The 18,124-nt window shown below is 36.0% G+C and overlaps 1 protein-coding gene across 1 annotated transcript in view; it reads right to left on the minus strand.

Moving 5' to 3' along the window:
- tmeff1a (transmembrane protein with EGF-like and two follistatin-like domains 1a) overlaps positions 1-18,124 on the minus strand; it is an 86,353-nt gene that overhangs the window by 20,901 nt on the left and 47,328 nt on the right. Inside the window, exons 2-6 of the mRNA XM_088918492.1 lie at positions 17,590-17,699; positions 10,729-10,858; positions 8,951-8,977; positions 4,375-4,471; positions 1,413-1,561 (exon numbers count right to left, since the gene is read on the minus strand). Coding sequence (XP_088774618.1) covers positions 1,413-1,561; positions 4,375-4,471; positions 8,951-8,977; positions 10,729-10,858; positions 17,590-17,699 — 513 coding nt within the window. The remainder of the gene's footprint in view (positions 1-1,412; positions 1,562-4,374; positions 4,472-8,950; positions 8,978-10,728; positions 10,859-17,589; positions 17,700-18,124) is intronic.

The raw sequence follows: 18,124 nt of genomic DNA on the forward strand, positions 1-18,124 counted from the left end.
ATATGTGCAGTTTAGGTGTCTCTACATTAACAGAAAGTTGTTATTTCAAATATTCAATCCAAATTATAACGAGATAAGTGTCTTTATTGAAATATTTAAACAAAACAATTAATGATGAAAGAAGATGTTTACTTGTATAATGCAACTCTGTTTTACAGCTAGAAGCACCATTAAGAGAATGCATGACTTTGTGATTTATGCCACATGTAAAGTCCTTCTAAAGGTACCTCAGGCAGATATTGGCAACACTTTCCTTGTTAAGCTGGAGGGGATTTATACACTCTCAGTCTGTGTTTAGAAAAGAGATAGGGATGTGGAAACCTCGACAATAACGCCATCTTTTCTCCTTTTGATGCAGGTTTATTTTGTATATAGTATCTAATTACAGATATATAGACTGCATGCAGGTCAGTTTTATCAATTAGCTCTCATTCAATCTCAATGCTATGGGAGAGAGAACATTTTGACAGCTTCTCATTCCATATTTTTATCCATATACAATCAGAATTTATCATCTTCTAAAGCAAAATTATTCAAAGGCCTTACATAACCTACAGATTCATTAACAGCCTGCTCATTTCTGAGGAATATTCATCCTCATGACTTTTAAAATGTGCTCAGATATTACCCAGGCCTCTGTAATGAAACTTCTACATAAATATTTCTGTATTTGTTTTTTTTTTAAATCACATAAACATGTAAAAAAATGTAGAACACAGGAAAAATCCTCTGTTTTCAATAAACAGCTCTGCCATTAAGCAGAGTGTCTAATGACATGAAAACAGATGCAGCAAAAACTCTTTATGCAGAGAAAAGCAATCATGTATGATCTCTAAAAAAAGCAAGAACAGATCATCAGATCAAAAACAAGATCCTTATTGTTCAGACACAGCAAACGAATTGGACAAAATAAAATGAGTTCAACTAGTATTTTTGTCTGTAAATGTTGATTCTAAATGCAATTTAACTAAGCATCACACAACAGTGGCCACGTTGTCTCCGATATGCTGATTACAAATCACAAAGCCATGCTCTACTGAGGGTGGCAAAGGAATCTAATCATTTCCTTGCTTGTTGTTTTGGCAAAGTTCTGCATCTTGGGCTGTTTACGCCAAGCGATAATTGCCAGCAATTAATGTTTTATTCTCCACTTGGCAGCTTTTTGAAGCTGAATATTTTAAACTGTGCTATTTAGTGTCGATGTGGGTACTGAAGTCTGATTCTCAGTTACAGTCTATGGCAATGCAGCACTTGCAGGAAAAATAAGAGCTTTGATATCTTCTTTGAAAACATTTTTAATGTATCGCTTTAAGAGTATATTACTGAGTATAAACGTCTGGAAGATTACCAGGGGAATTTGGAAAAAAACAATATGTATAGCACAAAAAGGTACAGTATTTGCATAATCTTACCTAGACATTTCCCTAGATGTTTGACATCTATTTGCTCTTGTTTCATACAAGATGCCTCTCTAACCAGGCAAGGGTTGTTGTAGGAGTTCCCATCAGTTGCACAAACAGGGTTTTCGTTGTGCCCACTGCAGTCAATGTTGCATATGCACCTGTGCAAACAAAAGGCAAAGGTGGATAGTTATTACATTGGCTTGTGAATTTGAACATGATGAACATGATATGACAGGCCTTTATGTCTCAGATGTCAATCTTGTCAGCAGGCACATTCTTGAATTAAAACTTGAAAATGCCTCTGAAAAAGCATTATAATAAAATATTCTATTTGGTATATTATCAATGAGACAGGGATGACAGTCAGATTGAGATTGCTTTTAAGTCAGAAACATCTGCATATTGTGAAATTTTGTTCATGATACACCACACACTATTCCAAATCAACAGGACACCTAAAGAACGGTTGTTTGTAAACGGAATACTTTTTTTATATTTAATTATGTAATAAAGTAGAAAATGTCAATATTCTGTTTTAAATGTCATTAATAATTTACTGTGGAATGTCTTAGGGCATGGACAAAATAAATGAAAGAAAGTGAAATGTTTCTGTAGAAAGTACCAAATAAGCTTACTTTTGCAAGTCCTTGAAACCTGCTGTAAATATTATTTTAATTCTGGACTATTAGTCAGATTCCTGTTTAAACAGCATCCAAAGCGTAAACCATTTAAGGAAAAGTAATGAAATCACAGTGTTCAACGTGAAAGTATCTGGGACAGAAATAAAAAAGCAAATTATTTCTTCTTAATGAAAAATGTTTTTAAGCGGGATTCAAAAGTTCCAAAAAGTCAAGATAAGGATGTGCTACATTTCCAGGGACGTGAATATATCAAGTTTTTAAACTTAAGTGTGTATGGTATTCCCATGTTTCATCAGAATTCTGTCTTATTTACAGATCAGGAAGAGTGAATATAGGTAGTGGTTCAGTAAAATTAATAGAACCTGCACTATTGATCAGTAGCTTTCAAAGTGGATGTGAGATGACAGGTGCTGCTGTCACTGATCCTGCACTCTAGTGACTAGAATTGATTTTTACAATTGAGGTTTGCAAATTCATCGCAGTCCAATTTTGAGCACATCATGAAAGAACTGAACCTTGTCTTGAAGATTTTGAGGGGATTGTGAAGGACCTGAATACAAGTATTCAAAATCTTCAAAAGCACTGACAAAGTAAACCCAGTGGAATTATTCAGACTAAACCATGATACATGAACCAGATAACACAAGTGAAAACTGTGAAACTGCATTTATAACTGAGTTGAGAGAATGTATTCTTTCTCATAGATCTTTTCCTGTTATTACTTTTCTGTCTGTCACCAGTGGTATGAATGGAAAATAATGGTGAAAGCCTATTTTTCCATCATATACAGGTTCACTCAACTTGCAATAAATAATTTTAGGGTGGAAGAAAATTCCCCCAGTTTAAATACTTTAAATGGGTGTAGATTATCTGTATTCCCATCTTTTCCCTATTTGCAAGTCCAGTTCCTGATTTTAGAGATTATGTTCTCCAAAACCGCATTAAGTTCATAGTCACATTGCTAATAATAAACTCATTGCAAATATTTTAAATGAGCAGTCAGTATAAGTTAAGGGTTTCAAAGCAATACTGTAGGTTGTCTGCAATAAAATTTAAAAGTCATTGAATAGTTATGTTACTCTTGCTTTAAAAATGCAGACATCTTAAAAATCTGTTTCTATGGTAATTACTTTTTGCCCATTTTTGCTGTTATAAATTCTTTTTCTTTAAGGTCTTCTAGCAGCAAAGGCTAGATATTATGCAAACTGTTATTGCTGTACCACCAGTTGTAGCAGTAACCTCAATGATCTCAATTACTACTACAGAAAATGAAAGAAAAAAAAGTGTTTATGGCTTCAATTGCAAAATAACTGTCTTCATAAAGAGTGCCAACAGCAGTTTATCTATGTTTATCCATTAAAGTCCTAAGCCAGAATATCATATTTCCAAGAAATAACTGAAGTAACTGGAAAAAAGTAATAATAATACAGCTTTTAAACATACTACTATTAAGCATATGCTACTGCAAAAATAGGACTCATTTGTATTCTGACTTCAATACGATATTGCATATATCATCCCCAGTTTAATTTTTTTCCAGCAAAAGACCTAGACCTAAGCCTAACCCTACCTTCCACTAAATAATAAGCACACTGTTTTAGAAAGCACATTTATGTTTTCAGGGATGCCTACTGTTCATACCTAAGCGTACTTAAATTGTGTAAGTCAAAACCCCTCTCCCTGTCAGCTGGTGTCCTAATTCTTTGACGTGGATGACAGGTGATGCAACTATACTGGATTGAACCTCCTAACCTAACCAGCCATGTCTTAACCTAACCCAGCTACCCTTCGCAAGAGACAGCTGTTAACCTTCGAGCCGGTAGCTCTAAGCAGAGACTGATGTTACCAGGTGTCTGTTCTCTCTGTGGGTCTCTGTCTTTCTCAATGTATTTAAAGAAACCACCTAATGAGCAACAGCTGCATCAACGTGCTGTGCAGTTCCTGTGTGCAAATGCATGCATCTAACCCAACTGTGCAATTGCTCCGATTTGCAAAGACCTTTGTACAACCCTTTAAAGCAACCATCACACCTTAGTATGCTTCTTCTCATGCCCCAACTCCACAATGATAGCTGCCCTGTTACAGTGGCGAGACATTGAGTTAAATTCAGCAGAAACGTTCAATCTGTACCAATGAAGGTGTTTAGGGCTGTGTTAATTCCCAAAAATCTTCTGCCCAGTTCAGAATCTTGCCTTTTGAACCACACAGAAAGCTTTCAGCCAGGACTTCCAGGAGAGAAATACTAAGAACTTCTGGAAGAAGGCATTCCCTTTCTTATCTGTGAAGAGATCAGAGCTCAATATCAAGCAATCAAAAAAAAAAAGACTTGCCACACATCTTCTGAGTCTTCATCACACTCCGCTCCATATTTGCAAGTACCACACTTTGTGAACTTCCTCCCCATGTCTGAGCCCGAGCCTTCATACTCTGTAGAACAACAAAAACACAACATGGGTAATGTACATTATTAAGTACTCAAAGAAATGCTATTAAGGCACAAAGGAAGTCAGAACTGAAGAATAAGGACAATGGCATGGTAGGAAATGAGCTTTCGTAGGATTTCTATTGGTAAGATGTAGCAGAATCAGCTCTGAGCATTCAACACTATATTGTGCTTTAGTGGTTTGCTATTCTCCTCTATCTCTTTGAAACAGCTTTAATGCCATTATAAACTGAGCTAAGCTGCTACCTATCTGGATAATTTCCCAAAGCAGCCCAGTTATCCCCACTCCTCGTGTCACCTCTTCATATCATTTGCTAACTACTTATGTGCCAAATATATACAGGTATGTTTTTATAGTGGCCCTACATTTCAACGTATATGGAATAAGGTGGCCATTTTCATTTGTAGCAACATGAAATGAAATTCGGACCTAAGCCTGACAGTATTTATCAATTTCAATATCAAATTTAACTGTAATGTAACAAAAACTGGAGTCAATACACAAACTCAGTGTCACTATGTAGTTTTGTGTTATTTTCCAACTTTGTTTAAAAAACAATAGTATACAGTACACCCTTGCAGCAAGAGATCTTTGTTGCAATTTCTTTGACAAAAAAATAAGGGAACACACATTTAATGACACCAAAAAACTTTAAGTAAAAGGGCTCAATATCTACACAGCACAGAGTGAACACAGGGTTAGGGGTCATTATTCCTTGGATAAAAATAGAAAAGTGGGAAAGTTAAATCTGTTTTTAGCAATATGCTTTTTCATAATACAGGTCCACAATTTCAGAATTTATCACTGTGTATTATGCATTTTTTAGATATAATATTTTGCATTTCTGTTTTTAAACCCTAATAAGTTAGAAGTCAAACATTTACGCAATGTAATATAAGGTCTCACAAGGTAAAAGTAACATTTATTTTTTTTCTCATCTAGACTTTTCCAAAACTGATCAACTTGATAGTATTACCTGTATATTTAACATTACATTTAATATGATGTAGGCCTATATTTTTAAAGCATACAATTCTTCTTTATTTTAAGACTGGAGCTATGGATATTATTACATTTGACATTCATTCTTCAGGCAGAACATTCAGATATTGTACTTTCCTGCAATTCAGGGCAACAATAGAGAATTAGCATTCGTTTGAAATGACTTTATTATATGATTTGAGCAATAGCTGCACAAAACATAAAAGAAGAAATGATACCTGATACCATGATTGTTGTCACTAGAGAGCCAGGAGTTTGCTTAACAAGAGATTGGCTATGTTCTGCTGACTGCCAAGTCGTAATATAAAATTTTCATTTGTTTGAGAAAAGGATTACTATTGACCTCAGTGTGTAGCTTGTCAAATTAAAGTTGAATATCGCAGCAGGCTTAGCAGTAAAACACAGAAAAACTGCCACCCTGAAAAACTGGCCAAGTCATTCAGGAGCTGACTCTTATCACTGCAAAAAACAGGAATTAAGCCTCTAAAAATAAATCTCAATTTTACAGTCACCTTGTGCAATACATTAATATAGCTCCTCATACTGCTGCTCTCTCCTTCATTCTCCCACACATCTGAAACACTGCATTTCTTCTAACGCCTCTCCAATCAGGAATTAACCTCTGCTTATACCTTTGCAGCTTGCTACTGTCAAAGGAATAAGACTACGGTGGTATGGCCATGTAATGAGAAGAGATCAAGACCTAATAAAAGAAGTAGCAGAAGAGAAAATTGAGGGAAAGAGGCCATGAGGAAGGCCTAAAGTAAGATGGCTTGACTCAGTGAAAGAAGATGCCAGCAAGGCGAGATAGGATGCGCTGGAGGAGGCTAGCTGGCGAGGAAATGTATCGGCTTCGGCTCGAAATGCCACCTCGGTAAGTACTGCTCTCTATTCGAACATTTGTAAAAAAGCTACCAAAAAGCATGTGTCTCCGGTTATGGTGGTTATACTGAGAATTGGAGGCACAACTTTACTGGAATCTGGGTTCTGGGTTGCTGGAATCTGCAACAAGCTACCCAGCTGTATTGTCCAAGAACACTTCTTTAAATGACTGAGTGAAATCAAAGCTACTAAATAACACTCAAAACATGGGCCAAAAGGCCTCCTCTGTTTTTTTTTCTAACTTTCTTATGTTCTCGTTCTTTTTTGGCTAGTTACTAAATGTGAAGCACTATCCACACGATTCATTCCTATAACAGTTATTATAGTTACTCTTCCTCCACACCCTCAAGACCCAGGACATTCATATTATTCTCCTCTGATCTGAAGAACAAAATCTGCTAATGATGCTTTGGAGGCATATAGCCTTTAGGTGAAATATTCCATCAAGCCTAATAGTGAGAACTCAAGAGCATTTTCTTCCTAAGCACTCTACATAAGGACATGCACACAATCAAAAGGTGGGAAGTGTCGTGATGTTCTTATTAGATCATCACAAAAGTTTAAAAAGCTGTGACACTGTGGTCAGACTTTTAAATTCTCACCGTACCGATCTATGTTTTTGGGAAATGTGTCTCCCTCTCAGCTTCCACCTCTTGTTAGTTAATATTTAACATTGACAGCAGCTGATTGTGTTATCTTTTCTTTCCCTCCCCAGAGATGATGGCCTTGGGCAATTCCTTCTCCACAGTGACACCTGCTGGGAAAACTGGAGCTAGAGCAGCTGCAGCTTCCCCTTAAGCTCCTGGCTGTCAGACCTCAGGTCAGCAGTCTGCACAACTTCAATGCTTCCCTTTCCAATCTGCCTTCCCCATGAGGAACTGTGTCCCTGCCTAAAGCAAGCTCTCCCTTTTGTTGCTCGGCACAGCTTAATTAGTGCTGCTGCACCCAGACACACACACACGCACGCAGCTTTTCAGCACTTAATCACAACTCTAGGAGCCCTTCTCTTTCACCGTTATTAGAGATTAGAGGCTGGAATCACCTTGAAAAGTGGTCATGTGCTTCTTCTTTAGTACTGGCAGAAATGAACGTGTAACAAAAATACAGAATTATGAATTATCCTGGGCTCTGTTATCGTTACAGAGAACGCTATTTTGGTTTATTCAAAATGACAAATATATCGCCAAGGAAGCTTTGTTTTTAATGCACCCTGGATGGGAACCAAAACTATACAGCCTAACCTAGAGATCAGAATTTCAGGTATCAAAAGGTATAGAAAAGGATGAACACGTATCACAGTGTACACTTATGTTCAGCAAGACATCTGTGGTGTTGTTATTGTCCTCCTTAATTTAACACACACTAAGCTTTTTCTTTGGCATTGTTACTGGAGAACGACAAATAGAACAGGAAAACTTTGATCTCAAAAACATCAAACAAGATTTCTCCCGCTGGCAGGTACTGTATATAGATTAGCACACATTTGGAAAAGAAATAACTGAGTGCTAAAAACAAGTATGACTTTCTTCTTCTTTTGAATATATGCAGCCGATTAAACTAGAAACAAAGTTGAAAATATTAACATACTCATCTAATATTTTCAGTATTGTACATATCATTCTCTTCCATTAAAACATTTAATACCAATGGGCATTGCTATCAGAAACTGCTGACATTAGACAAAGGCTTTGTACATCTGTATTCTAAGCCCAGTGTGTCATCATTTAAGGAATCAAGCTTATTTTTAAGCAGAGTATCGGCCATCATTAACTTCACCTACTAGCCCTGAAGCCTTCCATATGGTGATCACTCTCACTGATCTTCAGATATCACCCTGTAGCTTCCCAGAATCACTCTCGCTGCAGCACGAGTGCATTTTTTATTAATTTATTCATCATCTGTGTAACCGTTAACACCATGCCAAGTTTAATATTCATAAAAATCACAGAGAATACACAATAATCACATAGGTTGTACACAATATATTTGAAAATTATGCACCAGCTGAAGACTATGCCCCATGCTGTATAAGACTGATGCATGGGAATTTATTCCTGCATGGACAGTAATCAAATGTAGCTCTGTATTCTCATTTATAATATTAACAAGCTAATATTAAGTATAATATAATAACAGCTAACTAACAGCTATAACATAATAACAGTTCATATAATATTAAAAGCTATGTCTGTTTTAACTTCTTTCTACAGAACTGTGAAAAGGATCTGGACCAGGGTTTGAATGCTTATCGGATCAGGTCTAGAAGGTGACATTATTGAATGCACACAGGAAAAACATTTTCAGATTTAAAGCAACTGAGAAATCTGTTTTCCCTCTTAGTTCTGCTTTGTCTGCTCTTCAACGTCTCTTTCAGTCTGTGAAACTGGATTAGCACATGTCAGCCCACCTCATTCATAACTTCAGGTGAAAGACAGTTACTTTCTGATGCCACTTTCATGCCAGGACGTTACATTTTTAAAGCTTTTATTCAGGTTTCTGAACAAACCAGTGACCAGTCACCGTTACTACTGACTTACAAAGCTATTATTATGTAGAGAAATCAAATAAATCAACATACCTCCTTCTCCTGAACCAGATCCATTATCTGCAGATAAATAAAAATATTATAAAAGTTAGCTAGACATTCTGAACTTTTACAATATTTTAGCTTGTCAAAAATAAATTTAGATTCTGCTTTTTTAGGTGCTGTGGACGTAAACTGAATCAACACCTTTGTTAGGCTCTTCACAGGCAGTGATTTGAGTCAAACCGGCTATAGGCCTTCCAGCACTTATCTTTCAAAAGAGAGAAAAAACAGCAAAAACAAATTGTTATTAATAATAAATGGATATCTCTGCCCAAGCAGCTTCTCTTGCAGGTGCTTGCTCCTGTGGATGTTTATTTACCCCAGTGAGCCAAAATGGAGCACAGTATTTTTGCCAGCGGGCTTGCCTATAGTATTTTGCATAAGATATGCAATCAAGGACTTTATTTTCAGGAAGAAAGGGACCTCAGAGATTGAATAACACAAGCACTGTTCTGTATGACGTCCTTAGTGTTAAATGACAATAGATGTACACATTTGAAACAGCAGAATACCTAATGGAGAATGAATTAAGAATGAAGCTTTATATCCTACCAAAAGTGAAAGCACAGTGAGGAAGAATGGAGAGTAAAAACACATCAGCAGGAGCAATCCATGTCTTCAGAGAATCACTCTTTGAATTTGATTACAACCCTTTGAAACTGCACTTGCTATAATCTACAATAAAATTGCATCTCCGGTACTAAACTCAAGATTGTAATAATTGTGTTCTAATTGTGTAAGGCAGAAAATGCCTAAAGATTAAATATAAAAAAACACCTTTATGCTAAACTTTGTTTGACATTTGCCATTTGTAGATGATCATGTTGACAGATATTTTTAATGCAAACAGCTTTATATTGAATTTTAAGCCTTGATATTAGGTAGCAAATTAACTTTGCATAGGATACTGTAAAAAAAAACTTTCTTCAGTCTTTTCTCTGCTTTACACATGTTTCTGGTAGTGACTTCAGAACCCACGTGAGAGATAATTAACATGTGAATATACTCCTTTGACCACCTGCAGAGCCATTTTTCAATTGACATGATGCATGCTCCATTGTGCTTGATAGGAGAGTCTGTGTCAAAAGGCACAGTGTCGCATATTTTACTGATGTCATGGCAAGCTTACAGGAAACCCAGAAGGGCACAGAAGTTGCTGTTTGCCAGAAAGCCAAGAGTGCACACTCTTTGATCATTCCCAATCTTACTGCAATGGTGCTTTATCAGTTAGACAATGCTGCCTAAGTAATTCCAGTGACACTCAGCTAGTTACTTGACTAAAGTTTGAATCAGTGAAATCTGAATCTTAGTGCTCAAACTCCTTTTGGAGAAGCCACTTGGGATTGCTCTGCCATGCCTTTACCATGATTCTGCAGTGCTATACTTTACTTTTGTTTTAGTACTCTTGTATACTTTTGGTAGCACTACTTAAGAGTATTTTATTCTTTAGTAAAAGGAGAGAAACTTATCTTTGCAAAAAGGCAAACTATACGAATATGTCAGTAGTATTCTGTTCACCTAAAGCAAAATAAAGAATTGTGTTGACTAGTATATCTTATGATTTTAACTAGTATCCACAATATAACACCAGTGCAACAGTGATTTAGGTGCTAGCTTGAATTGTTTCCCACTTACCATAAAAAATGGCTGCCCCTCAAACAACACTTGTCTCAGTTACAATAAAAGAGTAAATAGTCTTGCTAGACTGAGAAACACCAAAATGCACTAAATAACAAAATCTTTGACTATATACAGTATATCCAACTCACCAGGGTAACATGGACCTTCTGACACCACTGTTATGTGCTTTTGGTGTTTGCAGGCTGCTTGTCTTAAATAGCACTCATTTTGGTAGGTGTCTCCATTTGATCCACACACAGGGATGTAGTTTTTGTGGCACTGGAAGAAAAATATAAAGAGTATTTCATATACTTAGCAGGACAAAGTATGTAGGAAATGCTGACTCTAGCTTTCTTCAACAGCCTGAACAATTGTTACACAGCCAATTCCTTAGACATTCAGATATATATTTAATCATCTCCGACTTAAGAGTAAGGAGTACCAGTAGTTTCCCCAAACTACTTTAGAACAGACAGATCAAATAAAAGAACATAATGTAAAAAAATACTGAGGTTTATATATTCTGCCTTCCTTCCTTGCATAATCAGTCTCTGAACTTCAAAGAACATCATATACATCGAAATAATTTCTGAACAAAGGAACCATGTACCAATCAAAAACGACTCTGTGCTTTCTTTATTCCCATTTACAATTTAACAACTAAAATAATCAAAAGAGAACATGTCTGGTAATGCTGTTCAACAGTCCCCTACGATGCATTCTCCACTCTCCTAAATTTAGCATATGTAAGACCATAATATACAGTACACAACTTAATTTATCAACATTTATTAAGAATTTTTTGCATGCTGAGTTTTCCTTCTACCCCATACTGTATATATAAACTGGTGTACAGTGTGCAATTTATTTATCATAGTATTAAGCTACACAAGTAGAGTACTGTACTTTGCAAAGAAAAATGATTCAAAGCTGAATTTCTTAGAAAAGAAAATGTAAGTGTACATTTAGTATACTTGTATAAATAAAGGAAAATTGAAATGTCATGAGAATATTACTACTGAATATTGCAAAAAACAATCTGTCAAAAATAATGGCATGTTTTTCTTATTATGCAATGTTCACTATTATTTGTACCCACACAATTATCTCATTGATCATCCTTTGGCTTTGATAACATAATGACAGTTCATCCTGTAGCCTTTTAATAGGTTCAGGCACTTATCTGGAGGCATTTCTCTATACAGATCTATGTTCCTTCAGAACACCTGGGTTTGCATTTTGGGACGTTCCTGTAGTTCATACCACAAATGTTGCACTGAGGTCTGGTTATCATTACCAAATAAAAACTTTGATTTTATAATCCTTTATGCATTTTACAGATCTGGAGCTGTGCTTGAAGTTGTTATTCTGCTACGATAACACATTTAAAATCAACAGGTAGTAGACAAAAAATATAAACAGTAAATTCACTTAATAGGGTGTTGGGCCACCATGTGTGGCCAGCAGCATGTATGTGCTGTGGCACAGATTCTGCCAACAACTGGAATTGTGCAGAAAGGATGTGGCACCACTCTTCCTTAAGAAAGTCAACTCAACTCATTCCTGGATGAAGGAGGTACAAAACTCCATTCCAGAAAACCCCAAAAAAGCTCATCAAACCACTGGCTGACCACATGTGCTCTGTGGATGGGAGCATAGTCATCCTGGAAGACACCACCCCACTTGGCACAAATAAAATGCTATAACATAGGATACAGATGATTGCTCAGTACCATTAAATATGATTAGCACTGACCTTGCCTTCTAAGGGAAGTGCCCAAACTATGCCAGGAAAATGTATCCCAAAACATTACAGAACCACCAAAACCCTTCACTGTTGGAACTAAGCCCTCAGTTCTTTAGGTTAGTGCTGCAAGTGTACTCATCCTATTGCAAAAATCATGATGCAGGATGACTGAACTGACCATATTACATCTCCCCATGACTCAGTAATGCACTGCCTGTGCTTTTTGCACCAATGGACCTGCAATCCTACATTCCCAGGTGTGATGAGTGGTTAGTGCATTGCAACTACAGTATCCTGCTCTGTGGAATTCTCAGAGAGCCTTTCTTTGATGTAACTGGGTGCTCACCCCACAGGATAAAATTACAATTTAAATTTTGTTGAAAACGTACAAATTTATAAACAAAAAAGTATGAATCAGAGTGAACACAGATGCAGATATTTAGAAAATGAGCCATTATTTAAGTGGTATCCAATACTATTTTTCTTACGTATTGTTACAATTTTTCATAACTTCATTCATTTATGCAACAGATACTGAATGTGCACCAGTAAAATCCTAATTATTTGATACCATGGCACAGTCCATAAGGAAACTAAATTCTACTCTGGAACAACGTAGCCTCCTTAAACTTCCCTTAATTCAGCTGGTAATTCATTTCTCACTTCTCCACCCTATCTGCTGTGTAGAGAGGCTGCTGCATGTCTCTCAAGTGGGATGTGCACATGATCCGAGTTATTGTAGACGTGGAAGAAACTGGACTCCCTCCTGTGTGCTTTGCAATCCTTTCGGATGGAAAGTACTACATAAATGCAATGAACATTTATATATATATTTACTATTATTATTTTTGCTAAACCCAACTTTCAAAGTCATGTCGTATCAAGGGTATGCACAATTTTGAAGTCAACTGTTCATAGGGTTGATAGCTTTGATTATTTTTTTCAACTTTTTTTGTAATTGTTTTTCTTTTTTGTATTTTTGGCTCCAGTGGAAACTGTTAAACTACACAGCTTCATAGCAGATGCTGCTTGAAAGACTATCACATTTTGTTCTTCTGTCTTTCTTTATCCCCTTCAACAGAACGATGAACATATTGCTCTCCGCCCTATCCCAGGTGCGAACATATGCGAACATGTGCTGCAGCATAGTAATGGCCATGGACTATATTGATATGAATTCACCGCAGAAGTGGAAAGTACCAATCTATAACTTTAAAACTGTAGATACGTAGGATAGTATAAAAATCGCAAATTCATATTTTGACAATCTTAGATGCCTTTCAAGGTTACGTTTATAACTGTGCAGAGAAAACAAACAGAGAACAGTCACATGGAGTACCACATCCCTTATTCTTTAGGACATTCAATTAATTGATTAAATAATTAGGACAGATGTGCTTACACATCAATGAAAGAATTAAAGAACCAGGAAAACAATATACCTACTCTACATGCTTAATAGCAGTAGCAGCTACTCCCAACAATAAAACAGTTTAATTCAACTGTATTTAATCCTATGTTTCTTTTCATACTGACTGAACCAGGCTTTAACGATTACCTGACCAAGAGAAATAAAACTGATTAAATGCTTTTTCCAACATCATAAGACAGTTTTGCTGGTTGATCGGCTTAAAGCATCTGACAGAGCAGAAATAATGCAGCCACCAGCTTAATATTTTCCATGCCTCTTTAAACCATTTGCCTGAACATGGCTCCAATGAAATGGACAGCATTTAGTTTAATTAATGTGTTGTCCAGGCTTCTTCAACTCATGCAAAAAGGAGGTACTTTAAAAAAGTAATTTAAAGGGGCTATGCACAGTACTCAAGTATCAAATAAAAACAATGTGGAGAATTACCAAGAAATATGTGGCTTTGTGACACATCTTGATTTTTACATTCTATTTGTTTATGTGCCACACCATATTCACTGTTTTTTCTAATACTAGCTTTTTTTTTCTGCTGCAAAATATCGAAAAGGTTTAATCTAACTCTTTACAAAAGGACTTTGTCTTTTCCAGATTGAATTCCACATTATGGTATGTATATGCATGAGTATGGTATTCACATTCTATCAACATTAATTGCCAACAGCAGGATATTTTCAGGGGTATTGGCAGCTATTGTCAATCTCATCAAAAAGACAAGACATATCTGAATACCAGGTTATCTTACTTCTTGTATACCTCACATTAAAACGGTCTCTTAATTCTTAACATTTTGCAGCTAAAAATTAGATACAATATTTTTTTAAGACTGCACAATATTAAATTATAACAATATGGTTTATTGATTGCATCATTCAATGTCAAAATTAGAAATTGAAAAAACTAATTGTAAGTTTTAAAAACTAAGTGTAAGCAGCTGTATGAGCTGCTAAGTAGCACAGCCCTTTTGATGTTTTCTGTAACAAAGATTGGATGTAGATATCTTGATAAGTCTTATTCAGTGTTCTCTTTTTGAGTTTTTATCAGCTCCACATTCTTGATAAAAAAAATACAGCTTCCTTTCATGGTCTTTTATTGTACAGATATGAATTTTGCCAGAATGCATTTTTTTGTTCAATTCTACTTTAAGATACATGGATTAATACGGGCTTGAAATGTCAACATCTAGGAATAATGGACAAGAAGCTGTCGGCTATTACCACGTCCTAAAGGAAATACTTTTGCTGCATCTCGAATAAAGCTAAAAAGAAACGTACGACTTATTTCCTTAATGATTACTCGTACTTGTTAATGATTATCAATGAAATATTAATGCAAATCAGTAAACGTAGATTTTACTGTATGATTTGGAAATGTACAGACACCTGCTGCTATTAAATAGATAAGATCATTTATAAATCCCACGAGCGAAATTGCAGCAAGGAATGGATAGATTAAATCCAATAGAAATAACTATGCTGGTATTAAGTCACTATCAGATTTACAAAACCTGCAAAGCATTAAATGAACTGTGTGTTTTATAGCCAGACACATTTGACATAAAATTACATTCACCGATTAGTTAGTTAATTTGGTATGTTACCATCTGACAGCTCTGTTTTCCAAATATACATTTTATTTTGCCAGCCAATAACTGACTGCCCTGAAAGGACAATAACAAAACAGAGGCGCAGCTCTCACTTCTCATCTTAGAGTGCCTGGATTAAGCTAACTGAAGTCCTATGATGGAATCTAAAAAAATCTTCTTTCTCCCAATTACCTACTAACTAACAGGCTAGATGAGCCAAATGGTTTCCTTTCACTTGAAAGTTCTTCATATAATATGAAGGCTAACAAATCTCTTTAGTTACTTCCAAGTAGTGAAGACCTACAGTGACTGTGAGAATCTCACTTTTGAAACCATTCATGTTCAGAGAATGGGCAACCAAGGAAATCCATATTAGCAGGTGTACTGGAATAGATAAGCCATTACCCTTGGTCCAAATCTGGGGTAAACATGAACCATGATGACATCCAGACCTTTTCAAAATCTAAAACCTTTTCAAAACCTTCTTCTTGTGAACTGCAGCACCAACTGAATGGAAAAGTTTGATTCCATGGTCAATCAAATGTCAAATGTGCACCTGAAAACTGCCAATCATAATTCCTATTCCTATTCTCAATCAATTTGTGAAATGCGGCACATAAAGCAAAAATGCTCAGTTGTTTGACCTGTAAAATTTAGCAATCTCATTCTAGTACCTATAAGAAGAATAGTGGAGTCCAAATGGAGTTTCTGTGTAGACCAAGATTGACACCTTATTGCCATTACTTTTGTTTTGATGTAGATATGCAGCTCATGACAAAACCCGTTGTTTAGAACTTGTTTGGACAATTAACTCCAAAGACAGTAAACATTTTGCTCGTGAGCATGCCTTTAATGTATGATGCATTGATCATTTCTGTACATATCAAGATGGCCAGGTTATCATACTTTCTTTGGAAACATCAGATACACCTAACTGGAATTTGGCCAATTTTATGATCATTTTAACCTGTTTCTGATTTGCACCTCAGAAGTTTAATTTAGATTAATTTTGTCACCCACTTTGGGTCATCCAACTGCTTGCACTTTCTTATACAAACTGCTCCTGTTCAATCCCGTTCAAGCCAATTAACTCTAAGCTTGGTATTTAACACTGCAGTGACAGTGCAGTTAATATACAGCAAATTGTGGATCTTGCATAAAATACAGTCACTGACTTGCCACCATTTTATTTGCAAAATTCAAACTTCTATTGCGTTGGCAGAGAACCACTTCCTTGACTGAATTGAAACTTGGCAGGTTTTATCACACTAAAGCTTATTATAGCCTTGCACCTCATATGTTGCAGGCTGCGTGGTGAATCACGCTTCATACTATTAACTGCTCTCCTTTCAAAAATGTCTGGGCAGTGTTTTCCAAATATATTATCAGTTTGACACCTTTCCTGAGAATCTTATTTTGTACAGAATATTAGAAATATTTACAGACTTCTTATTTGTACTGAAAACTTTCTGATGCTGAACTATATGGAATCTCTTACACTGCCAGCATATTTTTTAACTTCTAATTTTTTAATTCACAAGTGGCATTTTCTTACTTAATTAAACTTGGGTTAAGAGTCAAAACTTCTTTTTGCAAACACTGTGGTTTACACAAAAATGTTACATGATTGTTTGAGATTATTTCATGGAGTTATAATTATGAAAGTGCAATTTTAATTAGGTCTTTTTTTATGTATGATGAAGCACAGCGAAAGTAATCATCATATTTTAGCTAGTCATTTTCTTTGCAGTTTTTGCATACATTTTTATTTCATCAATAAAATTGCTCTGTTTGAGCATTCACATTTTGATTAAAAATGCTTTAAAGTCATGTATACTTTCACAAGACACTGTACAGAACATATTTATGCTATAATAAGCAATTCAAATGAGTTCACCCACTGCACAGACCAGCTCAATATTTCTTACATAAATTACATATTATATATTTGTTCATTCCTTAGGGGAGGCAGAACAGATATAGATTAGGTCATATCTTGGCCGCATGCAATGTAAAACTGAGATATTGCTGTAAATTATTCAGAGAACTCTACTGAAAACAGTCGTAAGACAAAGGCTACCATGTTAAAATGACAGGGCACTTAAACGCTGTTGAAGACGGGAGCCCTACATCTTCTGACATGCAAAAGAATGGTTTTGAATCTGCATAATTGACTTTGAATTTCAATGAGTCTATGATTTCCATTTCCTATCACACATGGCATTGCTGCCCGTATGACAATACCTTACCTGAAACTGGCACACACACTTCAGATCAGCCCCATCATCCCTGCATGTGCCCCCATATCTACACGTTGAGTCGTCACATACACGAAGGTCACTCTTTTTCTCCGACAGATCTGTAAAAGGAAGCAAAAATGACATGGCATTAACCCAGCTTGTCATGCCAAGCACCCTGGATGCCACTGAACATTTTAAACAAAAACAAACCCCCGGCCAAGATCACGTTATCTCCAGTTTCTCCAGAGCACAATCGCCTTTCTTCAAACCATCCGCTTTATAACACCAAGGCAATGTATCAACACTAATTACAAGGACCACAACACAAAACGTAAATCACATGAAAGGAGGAAGAAAACACATTGGGCCTCATGCAGAGAGAGAATCTGCAACAAACTAGAGCACCAACAATTCAAGGCTATTCACAAAAAGCAGCAAAGAATTGTGGTCTGTCTGCAAAGTGTTGGCAAAATAACAAATGCACCAGACAACAAGCAGATACACATCATGGTGAAGAAAGTGTGTGAAATAGATTGAAAATTCA

This window comes from Atractosteus spatula, chromosome 6 (genome assembly GCF_055471065.1).
Source record: "Atractosteus spatula isolate fAtrSpa1 chromosome 6, fAtrSpa1.hap1, whole genome shotgun sequence".
Lineage (NCBI taxonomy): Eukaryota > Metazoa > Chordata > Actinopteri > Semionotiformes > Lepisosteidae > Atractosteus > Atractosteus spatula.